The sequence below is a fragment of the Panthera uncia genome, chromosome C2 (assembly GCF_023721935.1).
Source record: "Panthera uncia isolate 11264 chromosome C2, Puncia_PCG_1.0, whole genome shotgun sequence".
Lineage (NCBI taxonomy): Eukaryota > Metazoa > Chordata > Mammalia > Carnivora > Felidae > Panthera > Panthera uncia.
The window spans coordinates 76,190,921-76,214,987 of NC_064810.1; the positions used below are offsets into that span (position 1 = coordinate 76,190,921).

Consider the following 24,067-nt stretch of genomic DNA (forward strand, 5'->3'; position numbering starts at 1 on the left):
AAAATCCGAAACCTTTAATAAGGACATTCATCCTTATTGTTGTGCACTTGTGTATATTTTCATCCTTTCTCTTTTTCTGTCTTTGATCCACTCCTAGGTTCATTTTCACTCACAGACTTTGAAACTTGTTGTTTTCCTCTATTACTCGCCTAATGTTCTATATTGTTAATTGCTTGGTCCTCAGCACCTAAGTATACTGACTGGCAGATAGTAGGTGCTTAGTAAATATTTTTAAACCAATGAGTGGAAGGAAAAAAGAGGGGAAGGAGGGAAGGAGGGAAGGAAGGAAGGAAGGAAGGAAGGAAGGAAGGAAGGAAGGAGGGAAGGAAGGAAGGAAGGAAGGAAGGAAGGAAAGAAGGGAGGGTGGGAGGGAGGGAAAAAGGAAGGGAGGGAGAAAAGAAGGAAATGAACTTTCCATCATCACACTGCAGATTAAAAGGATTATTCATACTCTATATTTTGAACATGTAGGTCATAAATTGTTAAGGTCTTTGAGAAGGACATTTAGGAAACATCTTTTAAAATTCAGATTAAGAAGTAGACTGAAAATCTGGGTGCCTGGGTGGCTCAGTTGGTTAAGCGTCTGACTTCAGCTCAGGTCGTGATCTCCTGATTCCTGAGTTCAAGCCCTGTATCTAGCTCTGTGCTGACAGCCCAGGCCCTGGAGTCTGCTTCAGATTCTGAGTCTCCCTCTCTCTCTGCCCTCCGCACTTGTGCGCTCTCTTTCTCTCTCTCCCTCAAAAATAAGTAAACATTAAAAAAAATGAGAAAAAAAAAGTACACTGGAAATCAATTTGTTGGATAAACTCTTTGCCTCGTTATCAGTTACTCAAAACCCAACTCAATTCACCTAAAATCAGTGAAAATCTCTGAATTATTGAGGATTTTTTTCCCCAAAGGTTTTGTTTTGCTAGGCCTCTGGTAGAGTCATCTGCCTACATTTTTGTGAGCACTGTTCATTTGAATGTCAGTTTTATATGTGTTTCACATTTCAATTGTTGAGTATTTGTTTACACTTAATCTTTTATTTGGAAATCCTTTTCCTTTATTATAGTTTATTATCTTATAGTAGTGTAAGGAGGATATGTATCCTGTCTCCACCCCCACAATCTCCTCTACACCTGCCTCCATTAATAGCTACTGAAGAGCTCTCACAAATGTCCTACATCTGATTTAGGAAAATTAACTAACTGATACTTACAGAAAAACATTTAATGATTTGCTCGAGGTCATCATAATATGTTGGTTGCTGGAAAAAAATAGAGATCTCCTAATGTAGACTCTTAATGCTTACTACACCTATCACCAACATTACCCCCACTTCCAGTAAAGACAAGTGATTTAAAAAGGCATGGTTCCTAAAACTCAATCAAATATTGTATATTACAGAAATATGGTTAAGTCTTTTAGGGAATTCGATGCATATCCAATTTATTATGAGAAGGAAATTTTAAAAAGTATTCCCACACAAGTGACTTAGATCTCAAACTCATTAAAACATAATAATTGTATAATAACATGTGATATAAAAAGGAGAAAAGAAATACAACTAATAAAATACAGCATAGCTGTATGTAAATTCTTGTCTGCTTCAAAACTGTTCTAAATTAAGACTGAAACTGTCTTTTAAAATACAGAATGTATTTAGGAAGTCAGAATATTTGAATTTTTAGAGTTAGAAGAACTTTAAAAATTGGAGAAAAATACAAATGGCTTCTCAATGCAGTTGTTTATGACTGTGCTTGTTGAAACTCTAAAGAATATCCTTGCGTCACTCTCATTTTGTTGCTATTTATATCTTACATTGAAAAATACCTCCATTCAGATTTGGCGTTCTTGTTGGGTGTGTTTTCCACCTCTCCCTTTTGCTTGTCATTTGGAATTAGGAGGAGTGGGTATTAAAAGGTAAGAGACAAGCCAATGGTCAAGTAACTAAGAACAAAACAGTTGAAGGTTGTTTGTTGTTTTCCTAAGAAATAAAACAACTATTTATTGGATTTTTATATAGCTATTTATTTATAAGATGCTAAACAAATAGAACTCATTCTTCCCCTCCCAGCCTCCAACTGTAGTTAAGAACCAGTGGGCTCTAGGGATTCTGTTTGCTGTGCCACGTTGGGTTGAGTTAGCCAGACTGTGCAAAAACTGGCGCATTTTCCTACAGACCAGAAAACACCCCTTTTGTTGTGTTCTGAGGTCCCTCTTCAAGTCATCAAGATACAAGCCAAACTCCGCCCAACAGAGAACCTTTTTGAAGGAGATATTTGTGGTAATAAAATATAAAGTCATGATGTCAGAAGGTTTTATCGTCATTCTCATGAGAATCTGCTCTGCACAAGCATGAATAAACTCTCCTCTATCTGAAAAAGATTGTCTCCATCTTCATTGCAAAAATAATTGGGGCGAAATGTAGGAAATGTTTGCTTCTCTGGGACATTAGCCACTATGTTTCCTCAGCTCATGCTTGGATGAGATAGAGCCCAGAGCTAGAGGGAGTGTGACAACCTCTACACTGGAGAATCCTATTTGTAAGTGAGAAGGATGGGAGCAAATAAAGGGGAACAAAGAGTCAGAGTGTGTATCCAAATTCTTTAGTTTTCCTCCTTATCCTATTTTACCAGTCCCTATGGTATTAGAATTTCCAATGTTCAAGTGATAGAGCCTTTTGTAAGTGAGTGGAATAGGTTCCTGACTAATAGATGTAAATTTTATATATATATATATATATATATATATATATATATATATATAACTTGGAAAAGTTAAGGAGAAAAAGCATCTTTGCTTCTCTTCTGTACACAAACTGTGTGGCAGTTACTTCCTGTCAACTGTTCCTTAGCATGACCAGGATCTGGACATCCGATCTCCACCCAGAACACTTCAGGCCACCCAGCATCCAAAGAGAGGCCCCAGAGTTATTAAACAGGAAAGATACGTCAGCAGTAGGGCATGGGTGGGATGAGATGGCCTGTGCCACTCTCAGGAGATGTAGGAAAAAGATACACGGAAGGGGAGAGTGCAGTACAGAGAAAAGGTCAGGGTCCAGAAGATTTGGAATCTACTATTAGTTACTTTAGTGATCACTGATCAGGAGGCCTTGGCAAGTCACTTACTTCCTTGGTGAAAACGATTTCTGCTCATAAAATGAAGATAATAATGAGATCACTCTAGCAGTGTGGTGAAGTGAGGAATGCCCTACATTAACTATGGCTCTGACCTTGAAGTCTGGACACTCTGGCAGACAGGAGGGACCCACCTCTTACTCTTGTCTTCCAGATCACTATATGCAGGTGCTGGTTTGTCAGCACGAATGCGTCAGGGAGCTTGCCACCCGCCCTGGCCGCCTCTCACCAATTGAGAACTTTCTTCCCCTGCATTATGACTACCTACAGTTTGCCTACTATCGAGGTAAAAGCATGGATTATCCTGAAGACCTTTGAGGGAAGGGTGTTGCTCATCATTACAGACATTGCATTTTCTTCTGTATTTCTCAGTTTACCATTGAGGCAGTGGGGATTAATATGTTTTTGCTCTCAACTCATATCACTGCATCTCAGGCCAATGAGAGCAGGTGAAACCACAAGTGGGCAAATGCTGTGATAATGCCCTGCAAGTTATACTAGGCTGACAGTTTACATGATTTTTAAATTGAATTTTTCTACTTAATTTTAAAAGGTCATATATTGGAGCGCCTGGGTGGCTCAGTCAGTTAAGCGTCCAACTCTTGATTTCCTCGCAAGTCATGATCTCACAGTTCTTGAGATCAGGCCCTGCGTTGGGCCCTGCTCTGACAGTGTGGAGCCTGCTTGGGATTCTCTCTGACCCTCCCCCACTTGCACTTCTCTCAAAATAAATAAGTAAACTTAAAAAAAGTCATATATTCATAGGTCCAAAGACTAAATATCATAAAAGCCTCCTTCTCTTCCTTTTTCCCGCAACCCAATTTCATGCCCTACGACCCAGTTTCTGATTTATCTCTTTGAAATACACACACACACACCAACTTATTTCCCCCTCTTATACATAGAAGGTAGCACATTATTTATACTGTTATTTACGATGCTTTCTTCACTGAATAATATATATTGGCGGTGTCTGGCCGGCTCAGTCAGTGGAACATGCGACTCTTGATCTTGGGGTTGTAGGTCTGAGCCCTCTACATTGGCTGTAGAGATTATTTATACATAAAATTAAAAAAATGTATATATATATATACACACACACACACACACACACACACACACACACATATATATATATATATATATATACACACACCAGATTTTAAAGCTTTTTAGTAAGTTGGGCCTATGAAATTGCCATTTGCTTAAGTTAAAAATGGTCAAATTTTGGCAATATTATATGGTTTGACCTAATTGTGTCAGTACATGGAGATCTTCCTCACTCATTTTTCTTTATAGCAGCATATCATTGTCCTATAATTTATTTTATGTGTCTCCTTATTCATGGGCATTGTGTTGTTTGTTACAGTTTTCTATTTCAATCAAGGATCAAATGAATAACATTTTATGTAAGTTATTTCACATTCACACATAAATATATATATAGGACAAATTTCTAGAAGTATAATTGCTGTGTTGAATGGTTTATTCATTTAAAATTTTGATAGATGTTGCCACATTTTCTTCCATATGGAGTACATTTTTCATTGCCCATCAATAGAATATACTGGGGAAATTTTAGATATTTCACCAATCCATTAGGTGAAATTTTTTTTATCTCTAATTAGTTTTAATTTCTATGTATCTAATTGAGAAAGAGAGACTGAGCATCTTTCCTTATGTTTAAAAGCAATCAACAGACTTGTGGTTGCTGAAATTGGTTTTAGATATCATGTTGTCAAACTCAGTACAAACACAGAATTCACTCCCAAAAATTCTGCTCTGTTTATCTCTATTAAATGATATAAGTTGTAGCAAACATCTTCAGGTGGAAACTTTTAATAATTGATGCAAAACATCTAGCACCAAAGCAGACCAAAGATAGTACCTTTTAAACACCTGAAATCATGTCTTTCCTTTTGTCTGTGGCTATTTTTTTTTTAAATATAATTAACATGGTGTTACATTAGTTTCAGGCATACAACAATTCTGTGCATTACTCAGGGCTCATCATGATAAGTGTAGTCACCATCTGTCACCAAACAACATTATTACAATCTTATTGACTGTATTTGCTGTGCTGTACGTTTCAAGTCTGTGACTTATTTATCGTATACCTGGAAGTTTGTACCTTTTAATCTTCTTTATTTATTCCTCCCATCCCCCTCCTCACCTCCCCTCTGACAACCATCAGTTTTTTCTCTGTATTTGAGAATCTGTTTTAACTGGTGACTATTTTTGTGTGTGCTCTCCAGCCTTACCTTGTCTTCCCTCTTATTCATGTTGAATGCTGACCTCTAACAGTTTCTGGATTTCTTAAAAATCCTCTAGATGAACGTAGGCTAACTCTAATGCTGCAGCTCTCTGGCGTTTCAGTTGGCGAATATGTGAAAGCCTTGGAGTGTGCTAAAGCTTATCTTCTCCTCCATCCGGATGATGAGGATGTACTAGACAATGTGGATTACTATGAGAGCCTGCTAGATGACAGCAGTGACCCAGCATCCATTGAGGCCAGAGAGGTGAGACCAATGTCCTGAGAGGAAACTGCATTCTGTGAGATGCACTGGGCAGAACTGGTAAAAATGTAGCACCGCTCTTAAAACTATCTAGCAATTCAGTAAATGTTGTAGAATTCAGTTCTTCTGTACTTTGCTTATTAATGCCAGGAGCATATTTTTCTCATATGTGATAGCTTGTGAAAATCTGTTGAGATGGAGACTTTTTTTGTAGCTGTGCATATTTTTTTAGCTCATATGTCACTGTCTAATGAAAAATATTTCCACTTGAACATTTATCCTATTTCTTAACTGTTATTTAAATATAAACTTTTCTTTCACTTTTTTTGCCCTCTAGGATTTGGCAATGTTCGTGAAGCGTCATAAACTGGAATCGGAACTAATAAAATCAGCTGCAGAGGGTCTGGGATTTTCATACACAGAGCCAGTAAGAGCAAAGAGGAACAAGAAAACGTTTTCTTTAGAGAACTATTTGATGGACTTCTTATTTATGATTTTATTTCCCAGCTTCAATTACTGAAAATTCCAATCTCTTGCCTTACATTGACAAAACCCAGGAAGTTGGGGGGGGGGTGTTTATTCAATGTGTATGCTAAATGTTAAAAGACTTTAACAGATCTCCATAGCACTGAGACTCAAAGTCAAAAGCAAACTTTTCTGGGGAGAAGTGTTTTGTACCTTCTGGGGAGAAGGTACAAGTGTTTTGTACCTGATGCATTTACCTCAGGATGGTTTTGTTTATTGAACTCTGGATGCAACATTTTGTATTTCTCTTATACATTTTAACCATTAAAAGACTTCAATCCCTGCTGAAGAACAAAATCGATCTCCATTTTACTATTCATTGTGCTGACTTTCCTCCACTTGTCCGTGTTCGCTTCCGGTCATTCTGCATGTGAAGACACGCTTTTTGCAGAACCGGCACTGTGGTACAGAGAGATCTCTGTTGATTTCTATTTAAGGTTTCATAAGCAATTTCTACATGTTTATACCTTTTTAAATCATTTTTAGCTGCATATGTGGAATTGACATGCAATGAATGACGATTTTCTTGAGACTGAGCGTTTGTTTTGTTTCTGACTTTTTTTCTACCATATTTAACGCAGGAAGCATTTTTCTCTGTATTGAACTATGAATAAATTCCCAGGAGTGGGATTATTCTGCCATCAAAGGATATGAGAAGTTTTAAAGTTGTTGAAATTGCTTTTCTAAGAGAGTTTTCTCATACCTTCATTGGTCCTAGCAATTCATAAAAGTACCAGTTTACTGTGGTGCGTAGGTGGCTCAGTCAGTTGAGCATCAACTCTTGATTTTGGCTCAGGTCATGATCCCAGGGGTGTGGGATCAATCCCCTTGTTGGTCTCCACACTGAACATGTAGCCTGCTTAAGATTCTCCCTCTCTCTCTTTCTCTCTCTCTCCCTCATTCTCTCTCTTTCTCTCCCTCTGCCTCTCTCTCCCTCTCGTGTTCTATCTCTCTCTTTCAATTTTTTTTTAAGTACTAGTTTACTACAAACATCTCAGCAATGGGAAATAACATTTTAAAATCATTCATATTTCTTAGGTACAAAATGGTATATCATTGTTGTTTTAACTTGTATTCCTTTGATGACCGGCAAAAATAAATTTTTCACATATTATTATTAGTTACTTTTCCTCTGATTTGAATTATCTGGGCATACCTGTTTTTTATTTGCTTACCTGTTGGTTAACTACGTATAAGTTCCTTATATAATGTACATTATCATATGTTTATAAAAAGCACTATTATGGGCTCTGTGCTGACAGCTTAGAGCCTGGAGCCCACTTCAGATTCTGTGTGCCCCTCTGTCTGCCCCTCCCCCACTCACACTCTGTCTCTTGCATTGTCTCAAAAATAAATAAACATTTAAAAAATTTTTTAAAGCACTATTAGTAATATATTCTATTTGTAACATTTTTTTTTTCATTTCTGTCTTTGTTATGTCAGTTTTTACTGGCACATTAAAAAAAATTAGGATAATTTAAAGTATATAATAAACATTTCTCTTTTTTTCTTATTTTGAGAGAGTAAGAGAGTAAGAACAAGTCGGAGAAGGGCAGAGCGAGAGGGAGAGAGAGGAAGAGACAATCTCAAGCAGGTTCTGCATGCTGTCAGTGCAGAGCCCGACATGGGACTCGATCTCAGGAGCCGTGAGATCATGACCTGAGCCGACTTCAAGAGCCCAGCACTTAACCGACTGAGCCACTCAGGCACCCCTCTAATAAACATTTTTAACATACTTATAACCAGCCCTACTTACTATTTTCCTAAAATTTCATTCTCCGAAGAGACTTCAGAAAAAGTCCTTTTATGATCCTACACAGATGATTAATCAAGCTGTACATTTCTGTGTGTTTGTTTTGTTCAAAAAACATAAGGGAGTTGGACTAAATGATCATGTAATTGTCTTCCTGACACCAAATTCCAAATAATTTCTTGGACAAAAAATATAAATGCTTAGGCTAATTCCATGCTACTTTAAAAAATCAATTTGTGCAGCATATTGTCTTTGCCAAAATAGCATCAACTTTAGCTGTTTTTTTTTTTTTTATTAATCTGTTTAAGTTATTTACTGGATCTTTATACAGTGTGCAAGTTTCCCAATGATTTAGGTCTTTTGAGTGTTTTAAGCGTATATTTTATTTTTGTGAGTTATGTTTTAGTGATAAAGCTACTGAAGTGGTTTTTATGTTTGTTTCTTTGTTTTTAACTTAAAACAGAATTATTGGATCCGATATGGAGGACGACAGGATGAGAATCGGTGAGTTCTTCATTCAGAACACAATCTGTTTATTTTTAATGAGGAGAAATACTTAGATTCATACTCATTATAAGGACCTTGTCTCTATGAAATAGGCAAAAATACATAATTAAAAGATTCCACACTGGGAATTAGTTCCTCAGCCTTCTGGTCCCAGCTCTTCCTGTACTTCTGTGTGACCTTGAGTGATTTATCTTCCTTCCCAGTCTTGTGTTTTTCCTCCAGTTTAAGGGGTTGGAGCAGGTGATCCCTGAAGGCGAAATATTCTGTGATTCTAAATCAGAGAAAATTGGATGCTATTTGTGATTTATTAACAGAATTGAGCTTAATTTTTTTCTTGTTAATGCTGAATTGTCTTACTGCATTTGAAAGCAAGAAGCTCAAAAAGTTTCACTGCAAGCTAAAATATTAGGTGGAGCTAATCTAACCAGAAGTGAAGGGACCTTGTTTTTCTAAATGATAGAAGTGAAAAGTCAATGTATATGTTATGAACAGTTCAAGGAATCCTAGAACGTTGGAGTTACGTGTTTGAGATGACATGGTCTATCCTATTCATTTTCAAATTCAGAAACTGAGGTTCTGAAAATCCTATTCATTTTCAAATTCAGAAACAAGGCAAAGGACTCTCTCAGAGTGTCACTGCAAGGGACTGGCAGATTGAGATCTTCCTATTCAAAACTCTGTGGTCTTTCACTAGGCTTCAAGGCCTCAACCTCTGGGTGGCCTAAAATTATCAGAAGATACCCAAGAGTGCACCTGCGTATTTGGGTTTATTCAATCCATGGATATTGAAAGGACATCATTGCTATGATCTGGATGTTTGCCAAGTTTAAAACTTGTGTCTTCTTTCTTGGAATAGTCGAGAATCACTACACTAGGTCTCGGTTTATTTCTATTCAGTCATTGTTCAGTGATGCACTCTGCTCCAGACAAAAATAAAACACTCTGAACATTACAAAGATTCACACGATAATTCTTTTCTCTCTGTTGAGACTTAATGTCTAATCCCAAGGAGATAAAGTTATGGATACAATTAACTGTAAAAAAAAAAAAAAAAGGTGCTAAGGAGATTTAGAGAAGTGAAATAGAGCACAGTCTTTGAGGAAATAGAGGTCTTCATGGAGGCAGTGGCAGTTAATTTGATCCTGAAAAACAGGTGGACTTGTGCAAAACAAAAATACACAATATGGAGTCACAGACTACCTGAGTAAGGTGGCTTTTGTCTTTGAGCATCTTTATGCAGTGAGAAATTCAATTCCAACTGTTTTTAACGGCAGGGTCCCTTCAGGAGTGAACGTGGAGGGGGCAGAAGTTCATGGATTTTCAATGGGGAAAAAATCATCACCCAAGATAGATCGAGACTTAAGAGAGGGTAAGTATCTGTGCACTTTTACTTACAGCAGGAGGGAAAGGAGATGAGACTTGGCTAGTTCTTACTAAAATTAAGGAAGAGACCATTTTCTCTGGAAAGTAACGAGTTAGGACTAAGCTAGGACATTTATAAAATTCTGAAAGCAAGCCTTAAAAACAAGACTGTCTCAGATTTGTGTATCATTGCCTTTGGTTTTCAATATAAATGCTTCCAAGGTCACTCCCTCATCTGTTTCCCACAGGAATCCCGTGAGCTGGGCAGGGATTGAATGATCATTGGGACCCTCAGTTAAGTACCTGAGGCTTGGACTGTTCCCAGGGCTTCCTTCTGTTGTGCAGTGAGTGAGTGCTAGATAGTGCAGAATAGACTGCATCAGGGGAACTTGAAGAGGCAGGTCATATGGATATACAAGAGTTAACCTAAGATGCCTGAGGCACATATGCTTGAGCAGGGCTCTGAGTGATAAGTAGATTCTAGTGAATTGACAGAGGTGTGGAGGGGGCCGTTCTGCTGGATAAAACAAGTGGAACAAAGGCACAGAGATAGAGCAGAACATCATATGCCTATTTACATCAGTTCAAAATTAGTGCAAACATATATAGAGTGTTGTCAAAAGTAGTTTATAAATGGAGCTAAACACTGTTATAATAATAAGTTATTGGCCCCAGTGATGGTACTCAGTTGTGACCCTTAACAATTATTATGATAGCTATCTATTTTAGAATTTTTCAAGCAAAGTTACCCACCGTTTGTTTGAATACTGAAAGCATCTCATGTGAGACAAGTGTCCTCACTTCACAGGCAAGAAAAGTGAGGCTCACAGAGGCACAGTGACTCGCCTGGTGTCTCAACAGCTCTTAACAGGTTGAGGAGCCATTTGAACCCAGGCATTTGAATCCAAAGCCCATTTTCTCTTCCTTACCTGGAGATGGAACATAGAAGTGTCTAGATATCCAAAGTGTATCCTTTATTGATTAAATACGTGCACGATAAGAAGGCTTTAAAAACCTGCATTGAGAAGTACAGTTCTCCTTTCCCCAACCAGAGAGTATGTCAGCACATTCCTCTAGCTGATTTGAAAATTTCTGGCTCTCTCTAGCTCTCACATTTCCCAGCCCTTTCCTTCCTTAGCTTCCAAGTCAGTTTGAGGCAGTAAACAGGATAATATGCTCATCTAATCTGACCTGGACCTCAGTCTGCAGCCACAAAGCCCGAGCTGTTTTACAAATGCCAGAGAATTTCATGGTCAGCCAGAGTTCACATTGCTTTTTAAGCTGAGAAATCACCCAGGAAGTACATGCCAATAAGCCAGCACTTTTCTGTGGATGTTTGGGAACCTCCAGGATAGTTGCCAAACTTCAAAGCATTTTTTTTTTCTGGCTACCAGGCACTCTGATGTCCAGAACCTGACTAGGAAGGCTGGTATAAAGAGTAGAGCGGGAGACTGTACAGGATGGAGAGAGACCGTGATTGGCTGGGCTACCAAATTCTGTCCTTTCTCTAGAATTTGCTTAGTTGAACGGGCTACCGCTTCTTACGATGTTCTCTGGGAAACCACTGGAAAGCCTTCTGGGTAATCACTGGAGATCTAAATAGTTTCTAAATCAGTGGTAGTGGTAGACAGAGGCAAAGTTCCCAACCAGAAAACACTTACATATCTTAGTCTGGCTGAAAGATGTCAGGGAGGCAAGAAAGGATGCATGCTTCACTGTGTAGAATACGTTTCAGCTTTTCTCATCGTCCACAAAGCCATCATCATCTATTCTGGTTACCTAACAGTTTTTAGTAGTATTCCAACTGGATGGCTCTTAAACACTGCAGGAGTGACCCAGGACAGCATCGCAGAGTGACACCACTCCATGGAACGTGCCTCTCCTCTCACTAAAACCATCTGTCACTTACCCATTCTCCTTTCAATACCAGTCTCCAAAGGTCTTGCTCCATAATAATCCCAGTCAGTATAGTAGAAATAACACTGAACTTGGAACAGGAGTCCCACTTTCCAGGATCAACTAGTCTGATGTGCTGTGCTGTGATGGATGACTAAAGACTTGGTGTCTCTGGGCTGTATGACCCTTGGCTGTGAAAGAAGCCTTGCAACTTTTTGCAGAAGACCAGTGTGAAAAGTCTTTTGTAAACCGTAAAGGGCTATGCTCACATAAGGGCTTGTTACTCAGCACATCCCTGTTGTGACTTGTATGATGTTGTAATATTTACGGTCAAATGCTTCTTCCTGCCATGTGAGCCACAGGCAGTGAGCACAAAGGAATATTTTCCTAGACGATCCCTCTTTATTGCAACCGGAGAGTCAGAGCCAGGCACATACTTTATGAATGAGAGAAGAATTAAGTTGTTTAACTAAATCTCCTTGAGCTGTGGTTAAGAGTTGGCTGAAGCCATCAAATCAGGCCCCAGGAACCACAACTTATTGGACCACATTTTTATTTTTATTTCAATGTTTTCCTCTGTCTGGTGTGCTACTAGTCATTTGTAGGCTGCTAGATGTGCATTTTTGGATAGCAGGGTTTGTTTTGCCTATTTTTTTTTTTTCCTTTTGGTTAATAGTTGGGTAGTTGGTTGTTTTTCTGTTACATGCATGCGTAGGAAAGCTCTGTATAAAACTCTCTGCTTAGTGGTGATTCTGTTAACTACGTGAAAAGCAGATATCTAGAACAGATTCTGCCTGAACCTATTGGTGTGTAGGGAGTTAAGACTCCATGCTGCATTTTGTCTCTTCACCTGATTTTTGTGTGTTCCATGTGGCATGCCTGGGGGAATTGTCGATATCCCAGTAGCACTTTTTAAAATATACTCTTTTATGCTTATTAAGATGCCTCAGTCAAAACATAACACAATATACCAGGCATATTTGATGATAATACTATAATAATCAACATAATAATACCAAATACTTATAGAGCACTTGATAATGGTGGACATTTTTCTAAATGTTTTAGTTTTAGTAACTGTTAAAGCCATATTTGAAAATAAGGTAATTATATTTAAAGTAATACACTCTCAGCATAGAAAAGGAAAAAAAAATAGGACAAAGTACAAAGCAACTGAGCTCACTAAACCCTTATTCAGTCATCCATTTTTATTTGGGTTTTATATCAGAAAATGCTTTTCAGCAAACCTACAAGTATCTTGTCTTGCTTGTTGACAGACCATCTCTTTTACATTTCTAAATGGGAGTGGAATATCCAGTTTACTTTCCCAGATATTTGAGAAACTGCCTCAATTTGGCAACAAATGTTAATCAGCTGTAGAGATTGGAGCAGCCTTTCTCAAACAACCTGTGTTTTATGTTAAGAGGTTCTGCCGGGGAGTGTGGGGGGTCTACTGTTTTTTTTATTGCTACCAAAAAATAACACAAATGTAGCAGCTTACAATAACATGCATTAACTATGCCATAGTTCCCACAGTTTCTGAGGTCAGGAATATGGGGATAGCCTAGTTGGGTCCCTTGCTTCAGGGTCTGTCATAGGGTCTGTCAAGTAGTTGATCAGGGCTGGGGTCTCTTTAAGGCTTGACTAGGGAATGATCTTCCAAGCTCAGATGATAGAATTTGGTTCTGAAAGTCTTAGTGGATGGAGGTGTGCAGTTCCTGGTTGATTGTTGACTGGGGGTTGCCTCATTCCTTGCCACATGAGTCTGTCTAATGCAGCCACATGCCTCATCAAACTGCAAGTGGAGAAGGCAATAAACTGAGTCTGCCAGCAGGATAGAAGTTGCATTCTCATGCAATGCAATCACAAAAGTGACATCCCATCACTTTTTCTATATTCTGTTGCTTAGAGGCAAGTTCAAGGCCCCACCCACACTTGAGGAAAGCAAATTATGCAAACCCATGAATTCCAGGAGGCAGTCATCATTAGGGGGCCATCTTAGAGTCTTTCTGCCTGAAGGAAGGAAGGAAGGAAGGAAGGAAGGAAGGAGGGAGGGAGGGAGGAAGGGAGAAAGAAAAGGAGGGAGGGAGGGAGGGAAGGAAGGCAGGGTAAGATTAATGGTGAGAACTGCTTCATATTGTTTTGATACTCAGGATATTCATAATGCCTGTGTAGATACTAAAAGTTCTAAGAAATTCTCTTAAATCTTACGTAACCTAGTGCTCCCAAACACATTTGATTAAGAAACTCTTTTTTCATCGGGGTGCCTGGGTGGCTCAGTCGGTGAAGCGGCCGACTTCAGCTCAGGTCACGATCTCGCGGTCCGTGAGTTCGAGCCCCGCGTCGGGCTCTGGGCTGATGGCTCAGAGCCTGGAGCCTGCTTCCGATTCTGTGTCTCCCTCTCTCTCTGCCCCTCCCCCGTTCATGCTGTGTCTCTCTCTGTCTCAAAAATAAATAAACGTTAAAAAAAAAGAAACTCTTTTTTCATCAAAAATTTTCTGCGAAACAAAGGCACTGAATTGTGTATGTATGTGTATTTTTTTTAACTCATCCAAAAGATTGGTATTGAAATTATAACTTGTGGTTATATTCCTGGAATCCAAGAAATTCTGTATTTATAAGGTTTGATGTGGCCCCTAGTGGGTCATGTAAATAACGACCTTATAGCCAAGTACTACCATGAGATTTCATACCGCATTGGGTGCAGTTACTGTCACATCAACACCAGTTAGTAATACTTCAGTGGTTGAAGGCTGACAAGAAATGAAGTAGAACAAACTGGTAAGTAATGTATTAGGACCAGATAAAGGCCCAAATTCATCATGGAACACTACAATTTCATAGTAATTTCAACAGAGAAAAGTTGCAGTGGAATGAGTCATTACACACCAAAAATACTATGAAGCATGCTGGCTGAAAAGAACCTGGGCCAGATCAGTTAGTAGAATATTCACATGGAAGGTAGCTTTCTTGTTTCTGCAAAATAACATTAACCATTTCATTAAGATCATTAACTTGAATGTAGTTGGTTTTATGGTCTTGTTTTTATTTAATGTTGTGCATCAGTTTTGGAATTATAGTTATTGGAAACTCTGAGGATAAATATACCATTCATAGTTCTATCATATTGTAAGCACGGAAGCAAAATTGTGGCAAACTAATGTGTCAGCCCTGCCCCTCCTTGGGGGACGTTTCCTTAACAGATAACTGTGTATTACCAAAGATTGAGAAACACTGTCTCTTCACTAATTGTGGGCTGTGGGGACTCTTTCATCCTAACTAGACTAATGAATTTGTTGTTTTCCCAACTTTGACTGGTTTTGTTTTCAAGAAATAGAATAGACAGAAACTTCGACTGGTTTCTTCCTTCTTTAACTGATGTGTTTTAGGCCAGTGGGCTGGTGACCATTGCTTGACTGGGGGAAGAAGGGAGAAGCTGTGCCCCTTCTCCCCCACCCCCCAGTGCCTCCATCCAGGCCAAACTGTTGTTACTGACAGCACCTGCGTCAGGTCCCTTTGGAGTACTATAAAGAGCAAAAACCTGTTTTTCTTTTCTGTTCGGTTTTCTGGTCAAGAGGGTTGTACTCTGTTACATCTGAAGATTTCCTCACCAGCAGAGGCTTTGTCCTTCACTCATAATGTCTGTGAGGAAAGGGCTTTGTCAGGTCTAGATTTTGTAAGCTACCACCTAAAACATGACCCCAGAGCATCACCTTCTGAAAAGCCTATATGGGCTAATTTCATAAAGATGTGGGCTCTACTCATGGAGAGAGAAGGTAGCTATAGGAAACCTTCCTGTGCAAAGAAAATGATATAAAGATTTTCCCAGAGAACAGATAAAAGCAAACATTCCAAAAATAAGACCATCTAGAGTCAGTTAAGTGGTGGAAGAAGACGGGGAAGGAGTTGGCTGGCTTGGGTGTGACTGTTCTGGTGATGGATTTACCAGCTGAGTTGTGGAGTGAAGACATTTCTCTACAAACAAGTGAGACTGAGGTGTGTATTTCATGTGTGGGTGCACAAACATGTAATCAAGTAATTGCATGTGATGTTGTAACAGAATTATGGACCAAGGGTTGTGGAGAAGGGTGGGTGCTGTTGCCCAGAGAATTCTGGAAGGTCTTATCAGAGTCATCACAGAGAATCCTGTGAGATTCAGAGTCTACTTTATAGGCTCATCACTGGAATCAGGTGAAAAGATGGTTTATCAAACCCCAAATACTAACAAATGTGTTGATATTATTGTGATGCCATGGAGAAGCCTGACAGTCAGACATCTGTCTTTTTTCCTGAATCCATATTGAATTTATCAGGCTTCCAATTTGTCTTTGCCTTCTTAAGCATTCATGGGCAAATGTAGTCTCATGAATTTCACATTGAAAACTGTTGGGTGCTGTGTGCTCACACCCTTGGGAACAGAGGTAACAGAGAAGACAATGTGTTCTGTCCCTTCAGGTGGTCCTCTGCTCTACGAGAACATCACGTTTGTCTATAACTCAGAGCAGCTGAACGGGACCCAGAGGGTTCTCCTGGATAACGTCCTGTCGGAAGAACAGTGCCGGGAGCTCCACAGCGTGGCCAGTGTGAGGACCAGAGAGGGAGGGGAGCCTGATATTGGGCTGGCCTGGCATGAGCCCTGGAGTTGTCTGGTCCTGGGCTCACTTGGAGTCAGGAACCAGATCTAAAATATTACTTTCTTTAGGACAGGGACATTGACTGTGGGAACATTTTCATAGCCTTGTTTGGAATTATCTTACTTTTGTCTAGATCTGGACACAGAATGGATCTGGGGTAGTTAGTGGCTTCATACCTAGAACAAGAGCCATTCAGCACATGCCCTGGCTACCATATAAAGTCACTGGGAGAATCTCTTTATTTTAATCGATAATAAACAAATATATTAATCATTTATATTCTACCCATTTCTACAAAAAGTGATATTTTGTAAGGAAAATGTAAAGTTTAAATAAAGATATCTCTTTTGATTGGAAGAATTAATGATACCAGCATCGTGGTACAAAATAGGGATGGTTCTGAGTATTGACTTTGTTCCTTAGCTTCCTGGCAGTCAAGGAAAAAAATGGAGACCTTATTAATTCATAGTTGTTATTAATAAAGCATCTTCTTGTGTATTGCTTCCAGGGAATCATGCTCGTTGGTGATGGATACAGAGGGAAAACTTCACCCCATACACCCAATGAAAAGTTTGAAGGTGCCACTGTCCTGAAAGCACTCAAGGTACAGTCATAGCTTCTTTTGGGTTTGGGTTCCTAAGTGTCAACCCAGGACCTTCTGTTTTAGATCCTTTCATGTAGTCACCAATTTATCAAACTTTATATCTCATCAACTTGCAACTGACAGATAATATACAACACCCCTGTCTTTAGGGAGCTCCTGGTCCATTGGTGAAATCATACTGAACCACGTGATTATCCTGTACCTCAAGAGGCATCATTAGGGAGAAAGAGGATAGTTCTCTAAAGGAGAGAGGATGAAGAGATTAGCTTTCAGTGTTCCCTCTGTGATTAGGAAGGGTGACTTTCAATGGCTCATTTTACTAACCCAAATCCACAAGCATGTAATCGTATTCCCACTAGTCAATGCAGACATGCCATCCCTCTGTTGCCTTACTGAAACCTAGTGTCTGTTTTTCTCAAGTCTTCCAATCAACCCAGTGCTATTTAGTGTTCTTATTTTTCTTCAGTTTGGTTATGAAGGCCGAGTCCCACTGAAGAGTGCCCGTCTGTTTTATGACATCAGCGAGAAGGCTCGAAAGATTGTAGAATCCTATTTCATGCTGAACTCAACCCTGTATTTTTCCTATACACACATGGTCTGCCGAACAGCCCTGTCTGGTAAGATTCCAGAGTGTGAACTTGTTCTCTTCCACCCACAGTGACATGAGAAAGAAAACAATATAACACAAAGCTCTATTACATTTTAGACTAATGGTTTAGCAAAGTTCCAAATTCCTAAAACAGAAGAAGCTTGCTAATCCTTATTTTTCCCTTCCTTCTTTTACTCCTTTTTGGTCACCTAAAGTTCCAAACGACCATTGTTCTGCCTATCTTTCCTTTCAAGTCCATTTAAGCAAGTAGCTTAAAGTCACACAGAGAAATACTTTTCTGCTTTAGGCTTTACCTTCCAGGGAATCAGGAACCTGGAAATCACGGTCCCCCTTCGCATCCAAAAGCATTAAGTAGAAGCATGGAAGATGAAGGGATTGTTGAAAGATATGTTCTTAAAAAGGCAGAGACTGCCTCACTCCCTGCTGTCATTATTTCGTCCCTAGATCTTCTCTTCCACACCCTCCTGAGTAGGAGGGAAGGGACAGTGTCATGGGAGAAGACTTTAAGACTTTAACATGTGAACTTTCAGCTGAATCTTTTTTTTTTTTTTTTTTTTTTTTACATTTTCATTTCACCCCTCCCCTTTTTCTGCCCTACATGAAGTACAACCCATGGAATGCAGGGCAATTCAATTATGTATGTTTATGTCAGGAAACTTTTATAGCAGAACAGGCAGATGTGACTTGCCCAAGGTTTTACATCAAGTTTGCACCAAACCAAGACCAGTCTCTTGACTGCCTATCTGGTTCTTAAATCTATCTGGGTCTACTTATGTCTCCAAAAATTTCCAAAAGGCACCAGCGATAGGAGAAGACAGTCCGGTTGTCAGCTCTGCTGTTAGAGGTTACTGCTCTCCTGCCATTCTCTCCTTCCATTTTCTGGCAGGTCAGCAGGAGAGAAGAACTGACCTCAGTCATCCCATCCATGCTGACAATTGCCTGTTGGATCCTGAGGCCAATGAATGCTGGAAGGAGCCTCCTGCCTACACATTCCGGGACTACAGGTACAACCAGCACAAGCTTCTAAAGCAAGCTTCTGCACAACAGTTATCAAAAACCCATGGAAACTAGAAAACTGATCTGTTTTGCTTGTCATTATATCCATCTCTGTGAGGCAGAGATTCTCAAATAAGCCCCCGAAGCAGCTGCCACAACCAGGAAGCGACGTGATCATCTCATATTTTTGCCATAAAATTCCAAGAACGTTTTGTTGCATCTTAATCCACAACGTGCCCATTTTGTTTTAATGTAAAAACTAAAGGGTTTTTCTTTTGTTTTGTTCTGTTTATTTGATCGTTTGGCTTTCACCGAAACATATCCCTTGTCGTATGTATAGTTCAGTCTGAGAAGACCAGGATATGCTGTCTCAATGCACAAAGGGATCTTACAATGCCACTTACCTAGGTCAGCCTTTTATACATAAGAAACTGGAAAGTCAGAGGAAGAAATGGGATGTTATGTAAGTGTGTAAAGAGAATTGTCAAGAGGTATAGCCCTCATGTATATAGTAGTGTGTTAATTATTACCGCAGCGTGCTCCAGACAAAAACATTTCTTGAGCACCCCCTATCTTCAAGGCAAGACCACACCTCCTGGAGTTCTGTAGCTACTTAGGGGAAAAATGCATCCTTTAGAGTTACAAGCATAAAAGGGAAGAAGAGAGTTGTAAGTAGTGTGGGCAGGTGCAAAGGGGTAGATTAAATCTAGTTAGGTGTTCTTGGGAAAAAGTGAAATGTGAGTTGAAGTTTAAAATAGAATTAAAATTTTAGCATAAGTGAAACAAATAAATACTTCGGGGGTAGGGCCCAAACTATATCTGTCCTTACTTACTCTTTAGGGTTAGGAAAGTTGGTTATTTCAATGTCTAGTTCAAAAGAAACTTACCAATCAGGCTTGTCAGTTTACAACCATTTGTCAGTATTCTGTGATGATGTTTTTGTAAACATATAATAGTATACATTTTTTCTTTTATTTTCTTATAGCGCTCTCCTATATATGAATGATGACTTTGAAGGAGGAGAATTCATATTCACTGAGATGGATGCCAAGACTGTGACTGTAAGTAAACCTATGCAGGCAAATTTATGTAGCATTTATCTCAATCTTGCCATTTTCCAAGGATTCACAGACTATTGGATTTCAAATATCTGAGCTTGAGAATTCAAGAGGTATAAAGGGGCCCAATAAATGTATACATCATAAAATGTTAGAAATGGAATCACCATCTGGGGTGCCTGGGTGGCTCAGTCAGTTGGGCATCTGACTTCAGCTCAGGTCATGATCTCACAGTTCATGAGTTCGAGCCTCGTGTCAGGCTCCATGCTGACAGCTCAGAGCCTGGAGCCTGCTTCAGATTCTTTGTCTCCCTCTCTCTCTACCCCTCCCATGCTCATGCTCTGTCTCCATCTGTCTCAAAAATAAATAAAAACATTTTAAAAAATTTTAATAAAAAAAAAAAGAAATGGAATCACCAATCATATATATTCTTTAAATTGCCCATCTGTAAAATGGACTAGAAGATATATATACACACATATATATATCATATATATTATATATACACATATATACACTATATATATTATATATACATATATGTATATATTATAGATAGTACATATATTATATATATTAGTCTGATGGATAAAAACACCGATTTCTTTTTTAAAATTTTTTAATGTTTTATTTATTCTTGAGAGAGAGAGAGAGAGAGAGAGAGAGAGCATGAGTGAGGGAGTGGCCAAGAGAGAGGGAGACACAGAATCTGAAGCAGGCTCCAGGCTGACCTGTCAGCACAAAGCCTGACATGGGGCTTGAACTCACAAGTGGTGGGATCATGACCTGAGCCAAAGTCGGACGCTTAACCAACTGAGCCACCCAGGCTCCCCAAAAAACACCAATTCTAAGTCATCCATGCCTAGGGCTAGACAAATGATTCTACAGAATAGCTTTCAAGCAACGTGGTGTTCTATATGCTTGGATTGAGCATTGGGCTCTAGACCTTTAGTTATCAAAATGTGTGTGTGTACACACACACGTATGTATATATATGATTGACTGTAAGTAAACCTATACCTGAAAATTGATATATATATACATTCATACACACACACTTTGGATGAGATTCTAAATACGCCTTCATAGGTAAAAATCAACAGTTAATTTCCATCACTCTCTTCCTAAGCAAATCAATGCCTCTGGAAAACCAGTCTACTGAGTTAATAGGCCATATAGCCAGCATCCTTTGGACTTTAAGCCAGAGCACATACACCATGGTAGGGAAACATGTTTTCCAAGGGAAGAGATAATTGAATTGTAAATGGATTATGTAAATGGTATCTTTCTTCCATACAAAATCTAAATAGTTGAGGCATGTATCTGACAAACTTCAAGGATTTTGCATTATCCAAGCTATTTCCACAACTTTTTCTGAATTTTATGTTTTTAATTTCCTATTTTGTACCCTTTACTCATAGTGAAACATCCATATATCATTCATGGCATACCTACTGGGGTATAAGCAGATGAGGGGGAACCCTATGGAAATTGTGGTTAAGGTTGTCCAGAAACATTGGAATAATTAAGAAAAATTATTTCATACAGTTTCATGCAATGATGTATATCTAAAAGGCTATCATGACTCACACTTTTTTGTAACAGCTTAAGTATCAACAGAGTATTTTAGTGCTTCATGATCTGGGAAATTAAATCAAAATTGATGATCCGGGTTGTTTATAATCCTGACACAAAATTATCTTTTTTTTTTTTTGAAAAGCTTCTGTGCAGAAAGCATTTGTTTTCTGAGCTCTGCTAACACTAAAACAAATTTTTAAATGCTTGCATCTCACACAGTTGGAAAGAACATCAGACAGGTGGTTGAAAAGATTTCTTTACTTCTCCTCCATCTAGTGGCCATATTTGGAAATGCTCAATGTTTGAAAGTAAGCGATGCCTGGACTACAATGTGAGAATCAATCATTCATTAATCATCGAATGCAAGGTTAACTGTAATTCTGCCCCTTTTTTTTTTTTTAAATTAATGTTTATTTACTTTGGACAGAGAGAGAGACAGAGCATGAGCAGGGGAGGGGCAGAGAGAGAGGGAGACACAGAATCCGAAGCAGGCTCCAGGCTCTGAGCTGTCAGCACAGAGCCCGACGTGGGGCTCGAGCTCACAGACCGCAAGATCATGACCTGAGCCGAAGTTGGACACTCAACTGACTGAGCCACCCAGGCGCCCCTGTAATTCTGCCTTTTAAAGATGTAAAAGCAGATAATACTGCTGTTTAATGTAGCTATACTTTTAACAGAAAGTTGTAACTATTTTAAAAAGTACTGAATCTAACCACCACTACCCCCCCAAAAAAGAAGAGAAATCAATTTAAACAATGTTTTGATTCAAAAGCTCCAGGTTGACAGATTCATTTTCACAGATTAACTCTACTTCAGATGAACACATATGGTGGAGTTTTTAAGGCATTTTGTGAGTAATTAAAATTCTTAGGTAATCAGCCCAAATAAAGAGAAATGGATAGTGTTACTTTTCGTTTCTTTGACTCTGAAGGGAAAAATGAAGCAGAGAAATGGCCCAACTTAGGGCTTTATAAGGAAGAAAAGTCTTCTAAGGTTTTTACTTTGGAAAAGTCTGGGAAGTGCATGAATAACTAAATGGTGGCTAAAGATTTACATCTACAAGCACAACACAAAGGCTTCTCTGACTTTTAATCATCAGTTAGATGGAAAGCAAAAGGAATTTTCTTTTATCATACTTGGAAGATACATGGATTATTTTCAACAGCAGCATGTTTGTAAAACATGAGTATTTTGGGATTTGGGTTTCTCTGCAAGTTTGAAAGAGATGAAATTTAATAAGTTCTATTTGCTTCGTGAAAAGTTAAATTCAATATGAAACTGTGTGCCAAAATTATGTTTACAGTCATCTAAATTTCTGAACATATTTTCCTGTAGAAGTAATGTTATAAGTGAAAATTGTTTATTCCTTTATGTGGCTGATATATAACAGGTGACGCACTCCATTTGATAAAATTAGTTGTAGAGACTTCTGTGAGCCGACACACCTATAATCAATTCCAAATGCTTCAAACAGCTGATAGCTTCTTTTCCTACACTTTCCCAAGTTCTTCATGTATAAAAGTACTTTCGATTCACCCAATTCCATCAGGGAGAAAGCATTAAATTGCCCCCACACACTTTCTTCAATATTGTAAAATGTTACTGCTGACATTTGATAATCACACAGAAGCATTGGCAACCACGTGTGGTTGAGTGAATCCTTACCAGCGCCAGGGCATAAGCCACTCAGAAAACTGGAAACTAGATCTCAAAGCGGTGTGTCTAAAAAGGCTTTCCACTGGACTTCATATGTCCCAAGTATCATTTATGTTGCTGTTTCTATGTGGAAATGTAAAACACATTCTTTCTCCAGAAAAATGAAATCAGGTTGATGCCAAGGGCACCAATACCTAGCAAACTCTCTAGATTTACCTTAGAAAAGTCACCTTGATGAAGCTGCATAAGGAATCAACTCTCTCGGGGCGACCGAGTGGCTCAGTGAGTTGAGTGTCCAACTTCGGCTCAGGTCATGATCTCACAGTTTGTTTGAGCCTGATGTCGGGCTGGGCTCTGTGCTGACAGCTTGGAGCCTGGAGCCTGCTTCGGATTCTGTATCTCTCTCTCTCTCTCTCTCTCTCTGCCCCTCCTCTGCTTGCCTTCTCCCTCTCCCTCTCTCTCTCTCTCCTCTCTCAAAATAAATATTAAAAAAAAATTTTAATGCATTTTAAGAAATCAACTCTCTCCAGGAAAAACAAATCACTCCTCAATTACTGTGAATAGAAGAGTAACCAGCAACTGCTTTTCTCTGCTCTCCCCTTTAACACACACACACACACACACACACACACACACACACACACACATCTCAGACTTTCTGACTCCTTAATACACCTCCCTCCACCTTTTCATATGTAGGTTATAGTCTAGGGGTACCTGTGTTAGGTAGTATCCAAGGGATTCAGGAAATTTTGCAAATATTCCTCCTGAAGCTGGCAGTGAAAAAATATAGCCTCCCATTTTAAGGTGAAGGAAACCAAAAGTTCTTCTAATGGGCATGTATTCAGAAAATAACTAGTTAAAATGAGCCCCTCTTATCCAATAGTAGAATGGTAACATTTTTTTTCTTTTACTTTAATGTTTTTAATGTTTTTTTTAAATTTATTTTTGAGAGAGAGAGAGAGTGGAGGAGGGGCAGAGAGAGAGAGAGACAGACAGACAGACAGACAGACAGACAATCTGAAGCAGGCTCCAGGCTCTGAGCTGTCAGCACAGAGGCCGATGCGGGGCTCGAACTTGTGAATCATGAGATCATGACCTGAGCCAATGTCAGACGCTTAACTGACTGCTGAGCCACCCAGGCACCCCTACTTTACTTTTCTAAGCTGTAGTATGGAATGAGTAATGTTTCTGTGCTTCTCAAAAAAGAAAAATTAATTCTACTGACATCAAGCATTTCTTAAAATACA

At 39.0% G+C, this 24,067-nt stretch overlaps 1 protein-coding gene across 1 annotated transcript in view; it reads left to right on the forward strand.

The window, feature by feature from the left end:
- P3H2 (prolyl 3-hydroxylase 2) overlaps positions 1-24,067 on the forward strand; it is a 148,739-nt gene that overhangs the window by 118,958 nt on the left and 5,714 nt on the right. The window contains exons 4-13 of the mRNA XM_049628415.1: positions 3,277-3,408; positions 5,499-5,641; positions 5,976-6,065; positions 8,380-8,420; positions 9,698-9,792; positions 16,137-16,264; positions 16,824-16,919; positions 17,386-17,536; positions 18,416-18,533; positions 19,511-19,586. Of these exons, the coding sequence (XP_049484372.1) occupies positions 3,277-3,408; positions 5,499-5,641; positions 5,976-6,065; positions 8,380-8,420; positions 9,698-9,792; positions 16,137-16,264; positions 16,824-16,919; positions 17,386-17,536; positions 18,416-18,533; positions 19,511-19,586 (1,070 nt within the window). The remainder of the gene's footprint in view (positions 1-3,276; positions 3,409-5,498; positions 5,642-5,975; positions 6,066-8,379; positions 8,421-9,697; positions 9,793-16,136; positions 16,265-16,823; positions 16,920-17,385; positions 17,537-18,415; positions 18,534-19,510; positions 19,587-24,067) is intronic.